The sequence below is a fragment of the Halyomorpha halys genome, unplaced genomic scaffold (assembly GCF_000696795.3).
Source record: "Halyomorpha halys isolate HHAL.00 unplaced genomic scaffold, Hhal_1.1 Scaffold30.1, whole genome shotgun sequence".
NCBI lineage: Eukaryota > Metazoa > Arthropoda > Insecta > Hemiptera > Pentatomidae > Halyomorpha > Halyomorpha halys.
Window position 1 is genome coordinate 1,594,656 of NW_027110126.1, and position 20,162 is coordinate 1,614,817.

General features: G+C 31.1%; 1 protein-coding gene across 1 annotated transcript in view; it reads left to right on the forward strand.

Annotated features, from left to right (window-relative positions):
- Pdfr (Pigment-dispersing factor receptor) overlaps nucleotides 1-20,162 on the forward strand; it is a gene marked incomplete in the record, with an annotated part of 376,134 nt that overhangs the window by 329,360 nt on the left and 26,612 nt on the right. The window contains 4 exon segments of the mRNA XM_067048194.1: nucleotides 8,905-9,041; nucleotides 11,469-11,572; nucleotides 13,869-14,010; nucleotides 16,338-16,440. Coding sequence (XP_066904295.1) covers nucleotides 8,905-9,041; nucleotides 11,469-11,572; nucleotides 13,869-14,010; nucleotides 16,338-16,440 — 486 coding nt within the window.

Consider the following 20,162-nt stretch of genomic DNA (forward strand, 5'->3'; position numbering starts at 1 on the left):
TCTTTTCTTCTCTCTTCCCTTTTTCAAATTCAACTTGTTTCTTTTTACTATTAGAAGGCAATTGTTTGTTTTATTTAAGTGTACCATATCATTATTTTTTGTTATTAATTTTACTTTCCTCTTTTATTAAGAAGCATTATTCTTATCTATTTATTTTATTACTTTTTTTCTTTTAATAAGAACACTGTATATAGTTAGGGGTGTCATTTGTATGACTATACCCCTCATACTCAACTGTTAAAAAATATATATAATATAAGTTATATCAACCATATAAGGCCCACCAGGCCGATCTGGTATAAAAATAAAATAAAATAAAAAATTACACACTAGAATACTATCTATTATAAGAAAGGCATGAGAAAATTAAAATGGTTTTGCGTTAGCAAACATTACTCCTGCTATAGATTGTCGTAAAAAAAAATTATTATTATAAAAGAATTGTACCACAGAAGCAAAAAATTGTTCGAACAACGCTTTAACAAGATTTTATTTTTTTTTTTAAATCTCTACTCGTAAAGCTACCCATACTGCCGATTTACTTGCTGTTTTTTCCTCACCATTAGCCTGATTGTTTGCTGTCTTTTCCAGGAATAAATGAAAATTCAATATTTTTTTAACTTCTGTCTTTCCCATGTTGTAGCACCTCAACTAACGAAAATACACTGAAAATAATTCGACAAAGTAATTTTAGACAAAACATTTCTTTGGAAACAAGTTGATGCTAGATGTTCTTAGTAATTTATGTTTAAAAAATCAATATCAACACACGATGGCAGACATTCAACAAATAAATGTAATAATGATAATTATAAAAATTAGGTGAACGCAAAGATTCAGATGGTATTCAGCCCTAAACCTTTGGATTCACTTGGTCCTAGTCTGATATCATCAAATATTCCAATACTATACCTACTTATGTCCAACGAACCTTCGGTCTGGTAAAAATAACTTAAAATTTTGCTATGCCTAGATGTAAATTTAAATAAATTTCTCTCCGTGGATTGTAAAAATGTTTGAAAAACACTTTGGTAAAAAAGTTTACCATTCCCTCAGGATCCGTTAGCGTAATATGAAAGATTTTTCAAAATGGCTGCCGTATAATTTTAGGTTTATTTTCAACAACTCCTATAAGTATTAACAGTAACTTTAAGTATTTTAGTAACTGAAATACTATAAGTATTATAAGTAACTGAAATATCATTATAAATGACTTTAGTGTACCTTTAAAAAGCTTTAATTAGAGTTCTAATGGAGCTATTTATGTTTAATTATTCCCTAGATTATTATTAGATAATCAATTTTTTTTTTTCAAAATAGCTAAAAATCATCATTTGCGAATTTATTTGAGTAGATTTCATGCAAACCACTAATCGTAAGCAAATAATCATTATAAACTTCTTTATAATGCATTTAATGAGATCCCAATAGAGCCCTGATACAACTCTTTACATTCAATATTTCCGAGATATAGTTTTTCAAACACTAATATTTTTTTCCAAACGAGATCTCAACATTTTGTGAATGTATTTTTACGAATATCATGAAAACTGCTATTCTTAAGGTAATTATCAATACAAACTGCTAGTGTATCTAAAAAGTTCCCAATTGAGCTCTAATAGACATCTATACAGCAGTAACAATTCAACCACAGTGTGGTGGAAGATAAATGTTATTTACTTTCTATGAAGGGATGGTTAGGGATGGTTAATGGTTAATGGTTAATGGTTAATGGCTCAAACAGGAACTAAGACATCATATGTACCACTTCTACTTACAAGCTAGTATGTACAACTTTTTTCATAGAGTGTACTCCAACAAATGTATTTATCTTCTCTTTTGAATTGGAGAGTCAGAATCAGAATGCTCTTATTTCCAACAGAAGGAGGTCCCATCAGCAATCATAGTTGGTGAGGAGAGAAAAAACGAGGATAATTGGTTCACACTATTTTATGAAGGAGCTTTCCAGAAATTTAGAATAGATAGAGCCAAGTCTTGAGTAAATCTTCCTATGTTGTATATTATAAGGTGTTTGGCTCAATCAATACTTAGGTGGTTGTGAACCAGGGGGGTACAACTTACATAATTCTGGAAGGGTTGTTGAGAACAAAGTGAAATTGTGGGAACTATCCCAGAGGGTCTATTCCTTTGTCAGGGATATTTTTACTAATGTACGTGTGTAGCTAACACTTAGATTATTTATTTCTTATTAATAAACAAGGATATTTATGAAGGAGCAACATACTATACAACAACTGTGAAATATTTTCTGAGATAACGATCTTTTCTCAAGATATGACTTGGTCTTAATGTATGTTAAATTATATCAAAATCGTGTAAAAATAAATGCATTTCACCAAAATTTGTGCTAACTTATTATTAACCAACTTGTATAGTTGTTTGAAAAACAATATTTCAGAAAATATTGTACGTAGAATTTTTATAGGCTTCAAATTTTAGAAAATTTACTCTACTTTAAAAAAGGTTTTAATATTTTTTCGAGTGATAGTTAATTTTCAAGATGATATATTTTTTCTTCAATAAAATGAGCTTCAACAGCTACTCGTCAAGAACTGTTGTTGAGACCAGATAAAAAGCTTATTTATTTGTTTAAAGAAAATCCACTGTAGCTGTTGAAAAAATAAATTATTCTTCAAAAAAAATTTATTTAAATGGGAGTTCAGAAATAGAAAAACGAAATTGGAAACTTTTAAAATGGTTAAACATTTTATTGAATAAAAAAGAAAACCATGTAACTTATTCATTGTAAATGGCTTTGCTGATTTAAACATAAAACTACTGCATTGCATTGGACACAATAGTCGGGTAAAAAAAGTTTGTTATAAAAATCTAACAAGGAGAGTGCAAGGTCTTGGTGCCACGGATTTAGTTCAAGTTTTGTAAGATGATAGATTTAGTTTCCCTGTTGATGAAGATACATGGTTATGGGGGCCACTACTCAATAATATTATAGATATTTGCAATTGAAGATGCAATTCACTCGTTGAATTCAGTTCTGTAGCAAACGATAACACGCAATGGGTTAAGTGTAGCAGCAAAGGATTGCGAAGGATCCCTAGGTCCGAGTCCGGGGAGGGTGAGTAACTTGATTTTTATTTGATGTCTATTTTTACATAAAAAGATAGATAATGAAGTTTAAATAAATTGGAAATGAATTGTCTTTAATTACTAGAAACCTTATAAGAGTTTTGTCATTATCATTCGTATAAGTACAGAGTAATTAATAAGAATACAGAATAACAACTCGACGAGGAACACCAATACGTTTCTGCTACGCTAAACCCATTACGTAGTGTTTGCATCTTCAATTGCAAATATCTAAAACATTATTGAATAGATACTCTTATAACCATATATTTCCATCAACAGAGAAACTAAGTTTACCATCCTACAAAATTTGAACTAAACCCGCGACCCCAAGACCTTGCACTCTCCTTGTAAGGTAGTGTTTACCTTCATACAAATATTTGTTTTAACTATAATTTGCGCCTTTTAATCCTTTAAATTTTAGTATTTCACCAAATTACTAATACAACTTTATGAGTAATTGGCAGAAATAACGGCCACCATTTTTTAAAATATACTATATTAGGCCTTCCCATCCCAAGGGAGTGCTACCATCATACATTTAACATCGTCTTTTTTAAACATTTCGACGTCTGATTGAAAGGAATCAGTTTAAATTACTTCTGGATTAACTTGCAATTTCACTAGATTAATTTTTGCAAATTAACACAGGTTATTCAGGTGTTATCTATTCAACTGCATCACTAAAACTTACTTGTTGAATTAGTGTTAATTTGGAAATTCTTTCATTAGGCCCATACTCACAACTTAAAGAATTACTGTAATTAAAGTTGTCTAAATGTTCTGAATAAATGACTGAAGCTGTAGCTTTTGAAGCTTTATAGAGTGGTCATTAAAAATTGAAATTCACAAGTTAGCATTATACATATCGAACATGAAAGGCAATTACAGGAAGGATTAATAAAGAAAATAAAGAATTCCCCGTTGCCTGTTTACAGAGGGGCTGGTCGGCTGGGGATTCGGAGGGAGGAACCACTCGGGAAGGAAACGATCAGGCTATTGTGAAGACTATACAGCACAGGACTAATTGCTGCCGCTTTGTCCCTGCGAAAAACCCTTTTTTATTATTCAGACATAGCGTGGTCTCTTAGTTTGAGATAGCTGGAAAATGATATACATCTCTCCAAGTGAGAGTCATCTTTTCACTTCTATTAGTGCAATTATATTCCAGCCATTTCTTAATAAGGACCACTTTTCATAAGCCATTGTTCTTAGGACCATTCTGGAAAACAATTTACAATGAACTGTGGAAAAGCTAAGAGGTTACTTAATAAAAGTTTATAACTCAATCTACCTAGGTAAAACCTCCTTTTATATTTATCTACAAATCAAATGTTTTAAATGTGTAAGCACTAATCTCATAACAAAGAGTCTTATAACATACTAATAGATGAAGGCTTTTATTATTATATAAATTAATGATGTGCAAAGGAACTCATCGTATAAAATCAAAAACATACGTTCGAACAATGCGGTTAAATTTACATAGAAAAAAAATGCCGTAAAATTAGTTGGGATTGGGGCAGATTCTCAGGGTTTTTTTTTCAAACAATTACTTTATATTCGCATCAATTTAGAGCAGAAAGATTGTCGAAATTTCAGCAGTCTATTTTGGAATAAAACAAAAAGTTAAGTGATTGCTGATTCTGGAGTATTTTGTTTAAATTTCTGGTATGATACTTCCCCCCTCCCTCTTTATCTTTTATTAGTTACGAAGGATTCAGTCATGGAAAGTTCAAATAGTTCTTAGTTTGAAGCCAGGACATTCATAATTAAATTTGACTTATTTTCCAATGAAAAATTATTATCTCTCAAAATTTAACAACATTTATAAGATAGGTTGATCCAAACCTAATGTTTCAAATTAAAAAAAAAATCTTTCTCAGAGGAATAATTCTGGAATTTATTTTTAGAACATGTTACTTTCTTTTTTAAAACGTTTTTGTAATATGTAGCTAAAGTTTGTTGTAATAATCTTACTAATAATTTGGATATAAAAAAAAAGGTCAATATTTTGTGCGGTTTAGTGTTTGTCACCAATGAAAGCCTAAAACTATCTAAAGCCCCGTTAACATGGGAATAGGTTAATCTGTGGTTATATGTTTATTTTGAGAAAATTATATTTTCCGAGATCAGCATTCTGACATTAAGGGATGGAGGAAACATAAATAAATAAAATTTCTTAAATAAACTAAATATTTTTTTATATCAGATAAAAACATACTGGTAAATTAATAAATATGAATGTTCCTACTGAACTACTTAATACATAATTTCGCATGAGGTGAATAATTTAGGGGACAAAAACAAATAATATGCAATAACAATAGTAAATGGAGCTACGATCGCAATTAAAAAGTTATGTAAATATAGAATAATAATAATAATAATGAAGACCTAACGAACTCAAAGGTTCAATGCCGATACGTACAATCGCTCTCTACATACATCCTTCCAGTAATGCCCCTCCAAACTCAATTCTAATAAATCAATCCTCATATCATCATACGCAATCCTCCCTTCTACGTTTCGCTCTACCCCTCAGACGTTTAGCCGTCAGTTCAGTGTTTATCAACATTTTAGGGGATCCACTCGTTACTAAGCCCTACAACCTTGCACGCCCATCTTATACGCCATAATGCTTTACCTTGAATTATATTGACCGGGTGTAGCTCCCTTAATTCAGCTTTGAGTAATCTCATGTAAATTCATTCTTTTTCGGTCTAAATATTTTACGTAGTACTTTATTTTTGAAACCTTAAAGCGCTGTCCACCTTTTAGTGCAAGAGGCCACGTCTCGCATCCATAAAGAACAGTAGGAAGGATAATAATTTTGTAAATTATAATTTTTAAGTTTTTGGAAAATATAGAATACATGTGTTTAAAATTCTAGTATTTTTCAGTTTTGTTATTCAAATTTATATTAAGTTTTATATTTACTTATAACATGGCAACGGTGTTGTCTAAGCATTATATTTATAAGCAACGTTTTGATTCAGCATTGATAAGAAAAAAATCTTAGGTTTTTTTTTTTGTTTTTTTTAACAATTTGGCATTTTAACCAACTGTGCGCCTTAACCAAAATAAACAAATTCATATATTCATTTTCAGTAGTAAATACTTTGGCTCGTACCTTAAAACTACAAGTTCTGTGGCCTAATTAGTCTTGAAACATCGACCTGTAGTGTGTTGAAACATTATCCTTCCCTTTGGCATCTTTGATAATGAACCCTCTGCATAGTTTATTTAATTGGACCAAGTCTTTAGGAAAATCTCATTAAAATATTATCATTCCAATTATCAGTTGAATGAAGGTGAAGTCAGGTATATTAATTTAACTTTGGGCCATTATTACTTCACCGAAATTGAATTTATGATTTAACAATGTTTCTGCCTGTCGATCCATCTTTGGGAAAAAAATCTGCAAGGACTCAGGATATATTACAAACATAACCATAAAAATAAGTGCATTGATTAATTTTATAGTCAAGGTTTTTAATTGTAAATGATATTCATTTTATGACTGCATAACCGATAGATAGAAATTTTACGATAGAGTCAAGCAAAAAATTAGATAATTGTGTTCTCCTTTTCTCTGTGTTTTAATCAAACAGGTGATTATCCCTATGTTTATTCTATATCTTTATCAATTTTCTTAATATCTCCCTTTTACATATTACTATACCATATCTACTTCATCTATCTATTCTACCTTTTACACCTACCTCTTTAACATATCTATGACTAATTTTTATGAATAGACTCCTACAATCTATTTGTCTAGATATATATTCAGGACTTCTATCACACCTTTTTATATTTATTAGTAACTTTTTTCCAATCCACTTCCTTATATTGTTCTTATTATTTCTTTTTATACACTTTATAATCATAACAATCGTTTTTAAATGTTTCTATTTTAATGTTTTGTTAATTCTAAAATGTTTGGATCTTGTTTTTTTTTTCATTTAGCCCTAATGAAGTGGGGCGAAACGTTGGTTAACAATAAATATTGTTCTTTTACTATTTTGATACTTTTATGACCGGCATCCGGACTAACTTCCTACAATCTACTACATACGATCTTCTTCCAACAGAAATTAGATTATGTGCAAATTTTAATACTAATATAACTTAATGTCATAATAAAAATATGAATTAATTACTTTATTTTTCAATTACAAAAAAAAAAAGACAGGTTTTGTACCTGAAAATGGCTTGACGGGCCGAAACGTGGGTGACACCCATAGACCTTTGGACTCAGCTCCCAGGCCTCCAGGCTCAGCTCGCCTAAGACCTAGTGGCTCATCCACCCCCAAGATTCGCCTTTTCCCTGCTCAAATCATATAATAATCCTTAAATCCGTAGAAGTTCATTATGAACCAGTAAGGTTTCAAAAACCCTTGAGGTATTCATGAATCCTATACTTTATAGTTATCACTTCCGGGACCATCTTGATCATCTTCTGCCTCCGATAAAACAGTTTCTTTACCTTTTTTTTCACCCAGTATATCAGAGACATTTACTTTTTCATGACCAACTTTTTAATCTTCGCAAAACTGTTTACTTCCTCTGCAATAGCACCAGTATCCTATTTATAGTAGGAACACTGATCTTGAATAACATTAGACTTCCACTGACCTTTCTTCAGGATTTTCCCATAAGAAAAACATTCATTTGGTGGACAATTATCAGAAAAGCGGTCTTCAAGCTGCAACTGGGGAATATAATTCTTTAAAATATAATGTAAGTTGTTTTTTTGTCACCAAAAAGAGGTTCGCCAACCTCTACTTAAACCATGAATCGTTTTTTTCTTTGACTCGACTTGGGTACATTATCGTACATACTTGATAGTTTTCTCAATTTACGGCATCTACAGATCACTACCATTAATTTTAATTTCTATTATTTAAAATTTTACGTCAAAATTATTTTTAAATTTGAAAACTTTTTTTTTTATCAATGTTCATTTAACTCGTCGTATGTTACAATCGCGCCACACATTAACATTAACTCTAAGTACTCTTACTTATAATTTGTTATTGCTGAGAGCGCTGTAATCGCTTTTTCAGTTCATTTAATTTTATATTAGTATTAGGAGAAGTTAATGCAATTATTTTAAAGTAACATCCACAATAATTTTTAACTCTCCCCAACACTTGATTTTGCAACTTCCTCTCCCTCTTCCCTCCCCAAAATATTCAAAGATGCAGTTAACTACAATGTTCCCAAAATTAGTTCTGACCAATAGATTATGTAAGGTAAGAGGATAAATTGAGTGGAATTAAAACATATTAAAGGCCTTCTACCCAAATATCTTTCAATAACTGGTTTTATTCAATAATATTTTTTTCGACCAGTCTAGTTTTCCTAATCTGATGAATTCCATAACATTGCTTGCCTATCTTTATATTCTCAGCCCATCTCCTCCAAACTTGGCCAATGCATAATCCACTAGAAGGACCGTAAAACATTCACGAATTAGGGTACCGACCTCATCATACTTGGAAATTGAGTAAGTTCTGGCCCAATCATATGTCAGGGCCGATTGGTTAGTTAATTAGGTTCTAGGTAAATTGGCCTCTTGAAAGATCTCCATAGGAGAATATTATTTAATTCTAATCTTCAATGATTAAAAAAATACATTTAACAATGAATTAAATCATTAAAATACTCACCGTATGCTATGATGATTTAAGAATTTAAATACTATTCAAATTTAATAATAATTAAATAGATTAATTATATATATTAGCAGATTCATAAATATAATTAATTGGTTAATGGCTGTTGTAGGATTCGTCTGGAAGAAATGCTTAGAAAGCGGGCGATGGGAAGGAGAAGGAGAAGTAGGTTGGACCAACTACACCACCTGCTACGGCCCGGAGATGCTTCAACTTTATCGAAAATTGTATTCGGGATCATCACCAGAGGTAGCTATGAATAATTTAAATCAAAGTCCCTTTATAAAGAAATAGGACGGAAAATATCAAAATCATTCCTAAATGTCCGTAGAAATGGCTGAGTAAAGATAAATCTTATTGAATGCGCACGGAATCTAATAAACGATAGGATTCTCTAATCATGGTAAATTATTTTCCAGAGATTGCCAATATCAGCTTGGTACAGCTATAAGTGAATGATTGATATTGCTATAATATAATAGTTTATCGTTTAGATCACTATTATATTCATTTATTAATATTTAAGTGTTTAAACAAATTATCTAATTTATTTTGATTTTTTATTTATATCGAGAAAGATGATTGTTCAACAGTCAAAACATATAATTATCAATAACAATAATTATATATATACCTAAATATTTTGATAACCAAAGACGCTTAATATAACTCTTAAAATATGAAGACATAATTGATTATTTAACTAAAACAAAATAAGTTACTCATAATTAACAAGAGTGATTTTTTTATTATGAATAACAAAAAAATTCTCGAGCTGAGAAAAAATAGTGGCTGCCTAACATCACCGGTTTCAGATAAGGAATAATAATCGTTATACAATTCACTAAGCTATAAATTGATTTTAACCCTTTAATTCAGTATCCAAAATAGTAATGAACCCGAAGGTTCAATGCCGAAACCACCAATCGTTCTCTACATACATTCGTTCAATGATGACCCTCCAAAACCAGTTCTACTAAATCACTCCTGGACAATCCTCCCATCAATGTTTCGGTCAACCCCTTCGGACGTTTTCTCATCGGTTCAGAGAATTATTAGCATTTTACTATTAGCATATATTATTAGCATTACGCAGTTATTAACATTTTAGGGATCAGTTCGTTACTAAGCCCCATTACCTTATAGTCCCATATTATGTTTTATTCACATTAGCGTTCTAAATTCTCCAGTAAATTCATCCATTTTCAATCAGAATATTTCATGTAATACTTTATTTACAAAATCCTGAAGGCACTGTTCCTCCCTAAGTGTAAGAGGCTACGTTTTTCTGTGGAAAGGAAAATATTTTTGTAAATTATAAGTTTTTGACAGAGGGTACGAGCTCAGCAATTTCGAGGTTGAAAAATAACAAAGATTTCCCGCCTTTAATCTCACTTTCCTCACCAATTTCGTTTTTTCTATTTACCGTACAACCTAAATACTTGAACCTACCTATCTATCTGTTCAAATGTATTTCCTCCTATATCTATATCAATGAAATTACTCCCGTTACTACTTTCTACTTTCATTTATCTGTATTTATTTCGAAACCCAGTTTCTTACGAGAGTTTATCAATGTAGTTGTATCTAGTTTTATAGTTTCCTTATCCTAACCCAACAATCCAGCTTAGTAAACAAAGTAATAAAAATGTTCAATCTTCCAGCATTAAAAAATTAATAAATAAAAATATTTATGTGCATAAAATTAGATAAAAAAAATCATTAGATATGGTTTTTCTATTATCTTGTAGGTTATATGATTAGATAAGCCACAAGCTCTTCTCAGATCTCAAAAATAGATATATGTTAAGGAGTATTAAATAAAAATATGACTTCACTACTGAAATTTAAAAATAACCTCGAAGACTACCATATATCACAAAATAAACTGATTAATGAAATTTTCTCTAAAAATAATTTTACTTCTTACTTTCCCGTCACTAAAAGGATGGAAAAATATTGTAATGGGTTGATATTTACAACATACAGCAAAAACTTTTCTAATTAAGATTTGAATTTTTAGGTTTTTTTTTTTTTTTAAGACTTCCATACTTGGGCCTTAGTGGAACAATAGTCAATAAAAGTTGGACAATTTATCAGGTTTTGATAGGTTTGTATACAAACATTTGTACTTCTTCCATTCTTCTTTTTGTTTTTCAGTTCTATCTAACGTTTTGTACGATAACCAAATGTTTAAAAGTACCCAAAATGTGGAAGCAAATTATGTAAGAGAAACACCTTAAACCTTGTAGCATTCAGATATATACCAATACACCAATATTTTTTTAAGATACAAGTTTTGTATTGTTTTCAAAAATAAAAGTTTATAAATATAAAAACTAAATATGTATTTTTTTATTAATATTTTCACCTCTAAATTAAAAACGATACATTTCCAACTCTCTTAGCAGAGCCCTCCCTAAATAAAACAAGTCATTCCAAACCTCCTTATCTAGAAAGAATGATGAATGAAAATCATTCTTAAGTGATAAAAGGTTCCTTGAGATTCCTGATATACTGCTTACTCTGTATATCAGTTTTATTTTATTTATTAGTACATAAATCATCATGATATCCTCAGAGCATACATTAAATAAAACAAAGCACTGATATTATTATATTGATTTACAAAAGCCTTTATTGTTTTACTGAGATCTGTGCATTTATTATTTTTAGATGAAAATTTCAATAGCACAACGAACACGAACGCTGGAAATAGTAGGCTTCAGCGTTTCTCTGGCGGCTTTGATTGTATCACTCGCCATTTTCTCTCATTTCAGGTATCTGCTATTAATTATTATTCCCATTGTTAACATAATTCATAAAATTTTCTTAGTTATATCAGTGATGGCAAGCTTGTTAATGGTTTCAACGGCAATAGTCGCCGTGAGCGAAAAGACTGAAATGGGTTTGCCAATGTTGCAATTATTATCAATATTTTTATTTCTCTCATGAATTTCATCTAAACCCATTTTTATTTATAACTCATTTTATGTTTTTTTTTCGTTTTAGTGGCAACCCCATTTTTAACCTCTTACCATATGATTTAATAATGTGTGTGTTTTTTGGCTGAAAAAGTTCAATAGTTTATTCATAGTTATCGTGTAACTTGGTAGTATTTTTTCTGGAATAAACCATGTTAATTTGACCAATAAAGAGCATTCCTAATTTATCTTTTATTATACCAATTGGACCAGGCATTAAATATTTAATTTTTTTTTAATTTTTTGAGGTTAATCACTTCCATCATTTGAAATAAATTATTATTTATTTATTCATGACAATTGTACAACGTTTCGGGACCACTGTCCCATATTCATGCACTATAATAACCTCATGATTTCATATGGGAAATCATGAGGTTTTTATAGTGCATGAATATGGGACAGTGGTGTTTCGGGACCAATTGTACAATTGTCATGAATAAATAAATAATAATTTATTTCAAATGATGGAAGTGATTAACCTTAAAAAATTTTAAAAGAATTGACTCACCAGACTTCCTAGAGAGATAATCTAAATATTTAATATAAATTCAAACATAATTTTCTACCATGGAAGAGCGTATTCCGCTAAAAACTAAGTATTCCTGAAAAACCACAATGAGAGGAGCTAAGTGTATGATTAAGTAAAAGACTGGTCTCAGCCCACACATTATTTCTAGGAGAAGAATGAGGGAGGGTGATGCCATGGCTTGCCTTCTGTTCAATCTGAACCTTAAAAAGGCTTTGAGTGAGCCCGCGCGATGGGTGTGCAAACAGATAGGGCAAATATTTCCAGCTCTTATATTTAGATATACAGGCTCCTTTGGTGTACGATGGAACAGGCTTTACCTGATAATCAATTGTTCCCTAAGACAGTGCAAAAGAAAGCGAAAACAGAAACTGCGATACCAAAGGAAGATTATAAACAGGTCAACAACAATCTTAATACATTCATATCCATATTATCGACCAGTCATGATATGGATATGGCTCGAAAACGTTGGCCATTTCCAAATTGGATTAACATGCATTACTTTCTGATTCATGAGACAGAAATAGTTGGATCAATTTTGAGTAAGTCGGCATTGACCAGGTATAAAGACGAAAAACCAACTTAGAGCCACAGCTCTAAGGTGTACAAGGAACTAAATCCCGTCCATTTCACCCCTATGGAAATGCTAAGATAGGCTAGACAGATACCTTGCATAAGTGATAATTATATACCAAGGAAGACCATGGAAGAGGTACTGCAGAGGAGCAGAAGACGTGAAAGACCAAAATTCCTCCGAAATAATGTAATCAACTAGAGTAAAACCATGTTTAACTAGGATGCTATATGTTCAAAATGTTTTTTTGCTACACAGTATTAGGACAACTAGAGGAGGTTGTTACCTAGACATAATTTTTGCAACAATAATATGTTGTATTCAGGACATCAACCAAAGCTTTTTATGGAATTTCCTCTTTTTTCCGAGTTTTTCAGGTTATCGAAATTGTTATAATAGGAAGATAATATATGACTTTTCAAAAGGTCACTAAAGCTATCAACTTGAATAGCCATGATAACGCTCTACAAAGTGGGGCAAAATGTCGGAAAATAAATAATTGTTTACTATTTTTGTTTCTCTATTGACCGCAACCCTGGCCATCTTCTCCATAATTTGAAATTATACGGTCAACTATTTATATATATAATTACGATAATTGTTCATCATGATCGAAGAAAACATCCAAATACGTCTGACGTGTCAGTCACATGTTTACTTCAGTTTATATCAATATTATTTAGACTTATTGTGACAAATAATGATTATCTTCAACGAAAAGAAATTCGCGTTTGGGTTCTTTTGCTGGTGAAATTCCCAGACCTCTGCTATTTTTTCATTAAATTCCCTGACTTTTCCTGGTTCGAAAATTCCTTGATTATTCCAGGTATTCCAGATCCGGTAGACACCCTGTATTTTATGTTTATATATTATATACATTTATTATAAACTATATATTATATATATTTATTTAAACAGATATATCATTTTGAATACAGAATAAAAAGTTTTTTTTATCGTATATTCAATAATTTTTTTTTCTTCAGAGTATTAAGAAATAATAGGACTAAGATCCACAAGAACCTGTTCGTGGCAATGGTGGCCCAAGTAGTGATACGACTAACACTCTACATTGATCAAGCTATTATCAGGTCAAAAACCACCAAAACGCAAGGAATTGACAACACGGTAAGAGTAAATCATTTTATTCTTCTTTTATATATTTTTAACCACTCAGATATACCCTAATGATTTAATGTGTTTCCAAAAACAATTAAAACGGTTTTCAGAAATTTATTTATTTTGCATTAAAATAATATTTGTGTGTTTAAATTTTCCATTCTTGCCGGGACATCACATTCTGTTAAATGCGAAATCGGCAATATAGATTTTAAGTTATTTCAAAACTTTTACTCCATACACCGACAAAGTGATCCATGGATACAAAAATATGATTTAAGGCCTTTCATTAATTTAGAGTTCGAAAACATTTATTAAAAGTCTTTTTATTTATTTACCAACTCTGTTCCACGGATAATAAAATTTTCTATCAAATGGATTAATAAATAAAACTGATGAAAAGTATGATTTAAAAATGTACTCCACACAGAAAATGGTCAACAACTGCTAGTCAACATACATCTCTAGTATTCGAAATTTACTGAGTCTTTATGTCCGACAGAGGAATAACATCGGCTTGAATATAAAATTCTAATTTAAGTACACAAAAAGGCCATTTTAGTCTCGAATAGATTAGTTTATTGATCGTACCAAATTTTCGCACATTCAGGTGACATAAGAGCTGTCATTGTATAACTGAAAAAACACACATCATATAGTTAAAGGACCTGCCAGTCAGATACAAGACATATTCCAAAAAATTTAAATAGGGTTGTAAATTTTAAAACTGATTCCAAAGACCTCAATGACTTCTTTTCCGAAACAATAGGTATTTTAAATAAACAATTATGTTTTTTTAGGTTGGTATTTATTATTTGCCGATATAGTACTCATCAAATCAATAAAACATTTTAGAAATCCTAATTTAAATTCGAATGATAATGATCCTTCCATTGTATCCCAAACCCACATCACCACCCTTGAATAATGGTACCAAAACTGGAGGATTAAAATTAATTCAAATAAATCCCACCAAATCACATTTACCCTTCGTCGTAAGCCCATGACTTCTTGCCCTACAGTATCCTTTAATAATACACCCTCTTATTCCTGTAGAACAGATCCGTTACTTAGGACTACATCTGGACAAACGACTGACATGGAATCCTCAAACAAGGCTAAAAAGGCTGCTCGTCGATTCCGACTATTACTACATTTACTATACAAACGGTCTAAATTGCCAATCCATTACAAAAGACTGATCTCCATGACTATTATAAGGCCTATCTGGACATACGGAGTTGAGCTTTGGGGCTCCACTAAACCATCAAATTCCTCCCGAATCCAATCTTTACAGTCCAAAATCCTTCGTAAAATCCTTAATGCTCCTTACTTTGTCACAAATAAGTCATCTATCAGGACCTCAATGTTGCCGATTTGGCCAGAACCAGATACCATTCCTTCCATGAAAAACTTCTCAACCACCCAAATCCACTTGTTTCTAACCCGGCTTCTCCTTCATTACCTAATAATCCTCCTAGGCATCTGAAAACAAGATGGTGATTGGAGTTGAGCACCAATTATTTTTGGATACCTTTTGCTTTTTTAATTGTTATATCTAGTGTCTGAATGGTAAGTCATTTTACTACATGATGTGTATTTTTTCAGTAGCACAATATTGCCCCAATATTGCCTGAATGAGCAAAAATTTGGCAAGGTCAATAAATTAATCTATTTGAGCCTACAATGGCCTTTTTGTATACTTAAACTCAAAAATAGTCTTCGCCCTTTGGTATTCTGTTTTAGACGAAAAAATCTAATATTCCTATAATTCAAATATAGTTACATAAAATATAAAAATTAACTCTAAAATAAGTATCTATGCCAACTTCTTAAAACCTAGCAGAACTAATTCCATTATTTATGGAACAACTTAAAAGTCAAATATTTAAAATATACAAATTAAAATATTCGCCTAGTGAGAAACCGATTAATTTCGCCATATGTATTTAATAAAACCTTACATCATCAGGTAGTACTCCGACCATTCATTGGTCTTGATATTGGTGCTTTTAGCTCATTGGTCCTTTTACCAAGCCATGATGGCTGCCTACTGGATGCCGCCCTCATCAAACCACAGTGGGAGTAAAGATTGGTTTGGTGATACCAACAAAGAATGACTCGTATAATGGTGATGTCATCTTTAAATGTTGAATTGAAAAGGAACTGGAAGAAAAATCGATATTTTTATTCTATTTACAACAGCATATGATGAATGAGCACTATCGTTCGTGCCAATTTTATTTAGCACATATTTTTTACTGATAGTAATAAATTGTATAGTTAAAAGAAATGCATGAACATATAATGTTTAAGTTATTTTTATTTTATTTCAGCCAATCCTTTGCGAAGCATCATATGTCCTATTAGAGTACGCCAGAACTGCAATGTTTATGTGGATGTTCATTGAGGGCCTGTACCTGCACAATGTAGTCACAGGTAAGAAAAAATTTTATGTAATCATGTATCAGATGTTTCTACGACAAGAATCAGGTAAGTGAAATCTAATATCAGAACTAACCATCTTTAAATTACCAGTGACGCGGTGAGAGGGATGCGCTGGGATCTCAAAGAGCCCTGCTTTACCCCACACACGTGGGGCTCAGGGATCCTCAGGTCAATAGTATAAATATGGCTTATATATAAACATAAGAGTGTGAAGTGACTAGTGCCTGTTTTTTATTTTATCTATTTATTTTTATTATTCATATACATAGTCCGAATGGAGTCTGGATTTTTTTAGTGAATGGGCATATGTATTAGATCTACCGGAGTGTTCTGCCCGTTTCTAAGAATAGAATATTCAAGATCATGTTAGAGCAAAATCTTTTTTGACAACATCGGAGATGGCAGAAAGGCTTGACTCAACTTGACAAACCAGTTCGGAACATATTCGGTGACTAGCATTGGTGTGGAACTGTTCGAGATATGTGCCATATCATTGCATGACACCTCTCTAATTGCACGGAACGAAGTGGGATTCTTCTTGGAACGGATGCCTTACGGGGTGAAAAGTTGATTACTTACGAGAAAATTATAAGGAAAAGGGTCCCGGAAAAACTGCCTCCTCTACCTCCATATCGAAGTTAAGTCTGAGGAAGAGAATGTTGTGTTATGGAGGGACGATCAAAGACCAATACACTTTGAGCTGTTAAAACCAAATGAAAAGCTAAATTCTGAGAGGCAGTGTCAGAAAAAGGATAGTTTAAAAATAGCACACCATGAAAAGAGGCTGAAGATAATAAGTTGGAAAGACATCATACTGCACAAGACAATGCCATGCCAGATATCCGTCAGAAACTCCCTGAGTTAGATCAGTAAATTCTGTCCACCATACATCATGAACCAAGCACCCTCAACTTGTTTTATTCCTTTAAAAAAATTAAAATGGAAGAAATCAGACAAGGACTGCTTCTATTCTTCACCGCTAGGAATAAGGAATTTTTTTTTTAATTGCCATCACGCTAATTATGATGGCGATTTATTTTTCAATAAAGTTTATTCAAGATATGAAATAATTATTATTCTGTTTTATTCTAAATTAACTTTTCAGTAGACCTGATATGTAGCAAAATGTGTGTTGGTGTCAGCATCGAATATTCGGGTTCATTCAGCATTATTATTATAATTTTTAATTTGGATTTCAAATATATTTTTGACTGAGGTATAGTTTTCGGTTTTAGCCTTTTGTAGGAAGAATTATTATTATATCGCAAATCAGCCAATTTGTATAATAACTGCTCCTGAACTAATACACCGTGATCTATTAATATCATAGTTCATAATAAAATACTATTAAATTTATTTCTAAAAGCTTATGCATAACTCAAATATCGATATTTGATACCATGTAACCAGCTAAAAATTGAAGGACCATTTTCCGCAGGTAGAATTAGAATAAATACTGGCTATGACTGACAAACAACAAATATTCATTTTATTAAATTTCAATGAATATGGCAATGACGTATTGACAGCAATTAACGATTACTTGGCCATCTGCCACAATTGTAATACATCAGTACATATGTTAACTACGTAGCAGGTTTAATTAATATATATGTTATATAGTGAGGTAAAATTAATACAGATTGATTTGTTAAATTCAATTAGTCCCATAGCTAGAATGATTCACACTGTTTATCCTAACATTAGATATTATAATATCAAAAGAATTTAATTTTAGATTTAATAAAAAATGTTACTTTCCAAATGATTCTTAGTAATTAGTAGCTGCTGTTCTTAGTATCATAAAGCAGTGATCTTGATTCCAAGACTGTCATTTGTAAATATGATTATTCTGTACATTCTTCAGTATACAACAAATTGTATTTAAGAGAGCTCATTATTTTATATTATTATTAAAGTAGAGGGAGAGTTCGTGATGCTAATAATAAGGAAAGAGGCAAATGATAAATAAACTTTCCTGGCTGTTGATTCAAATCCTAGATGCAAACTGTAGTTTGATCGCTTGGCTAACAAGCGAGAAAGAATCCAACTAATTATTTATGGTGAATAACTTAAATAAATAATTCTTTACATTCAATTCCAGACTATATAATACAGAGCATAATAGACCGGACCCTTCGAAAATGATTATAATTGGATTGATCAAAAATTTCCACGACCAAACGTTAAATTAACTTCGAATCGGTTTTGAGGTTCGATCGGGGATAAAAAAAAATTTAGATTCTCTTTCAACAATCTTATTTAATTAAAAACAAATTTGATCCTTTTTTCTCAACTTTATTCTTTTTAAAATCTTCCAACGTTTCGACCCTCAGGTCATTTTCAATGATACCTTTACTTTGTTGTCATTTTCTCTTTTAAAATTCTTAAAATGCCGGCTTTTTCCCATCTATAACTTCTTCTATACAACTCTTTCTTAAATTTAAAACTTGTATTAACCAATTCTCTTCTTTCTTTTATTTACATTTGCAAACTTTAAACAGAACCTACCTTCAACAGGTTAGGACTCTGCGGCATTTTTAAGAATTTTAAAAGAGAAAATGACAACAAAGTAAAGCTATCCTTGAAAATGACCCGAGGGTCGAAACGTTGGAAGGTTTTAAAAAGAATAAAGTTGAGAAAAAAGGATCAAATTTGTTTTTAAATAAACTGAACCACTCTCAAACAAGATATATTAATAAAAATTAATCTAATCTTATTTAATTTATTATAAGAATATGGTATTAGAAACATGATGCATACCGAAAAGAATTTACTGAGGAAGGTAAAATATCCGTTCTCGGGTTTGCTGATGGTTTAGTACAATTAGTTGGAGACGATGAAACTTACAATAAATACAACAGCGTTCATTGATTGTTTTTTCTAAATATTCTCCATGAAGATCAATTCACTTTTGCATGCATTTGAACCAATTTGCGAAGCGATTTTTCCTCTCCGAGTGAAGTAACTCCAAAACATACGTTTTGAATGTCTCAACCCCTTCTTCGGGTATCGACAATCATTGACCAAGTAATTTATTTATGATATGCGGGATCAAAAAGAAGTCATTGGGTACCAAATTAGCGCTATACTGCGAATGACCCATCAATTCTATATTTAATTCAGAATTGACCGTTCTATATTGCTCTAACGAGGCCACGTGACCGGTAACAGAAACAGGCAACACTTTGCTTTGATAATTAAAAAAATAAGCTAAACAGGTTCTCAAAATTTTTTCTCAAAAATCAAGGTAAACAGGTTCATTTTATTCTTTTTTTTTCTTTATTTTGCCACCCCTTCTTTTCTCCATTTTCCTTACCCACGTTATAAGTTATGTTCACTATAAACTGCGTTCATTGATTGGTTTTTCAAAATATTCTCCATGAAGATCAATTCACTTAACGCAGTTGGTGTTTTCAAAAAAAATGTTTTTTTTTCTATTCATTTCTTATGGTATACTTTACTTATATTTTGCCTCTTTATCAATTATTATTGTTACAAATATTTTCTTCCTCCCAATTTTCTTTTTCTTTCCATATTTCAATTTTTAAATTATTAATAACTAATATGTTCATACTTCTTTGCATTATACAACTTCATTTCCTTAATTATGTTATTTTCCCACTTTTTCAATTACCTATGTATACATTTTATTTCCCGCTTCTCTCATCACTTCATTTTATTAATTCTATTTTGTAAAATTATTCATTTTA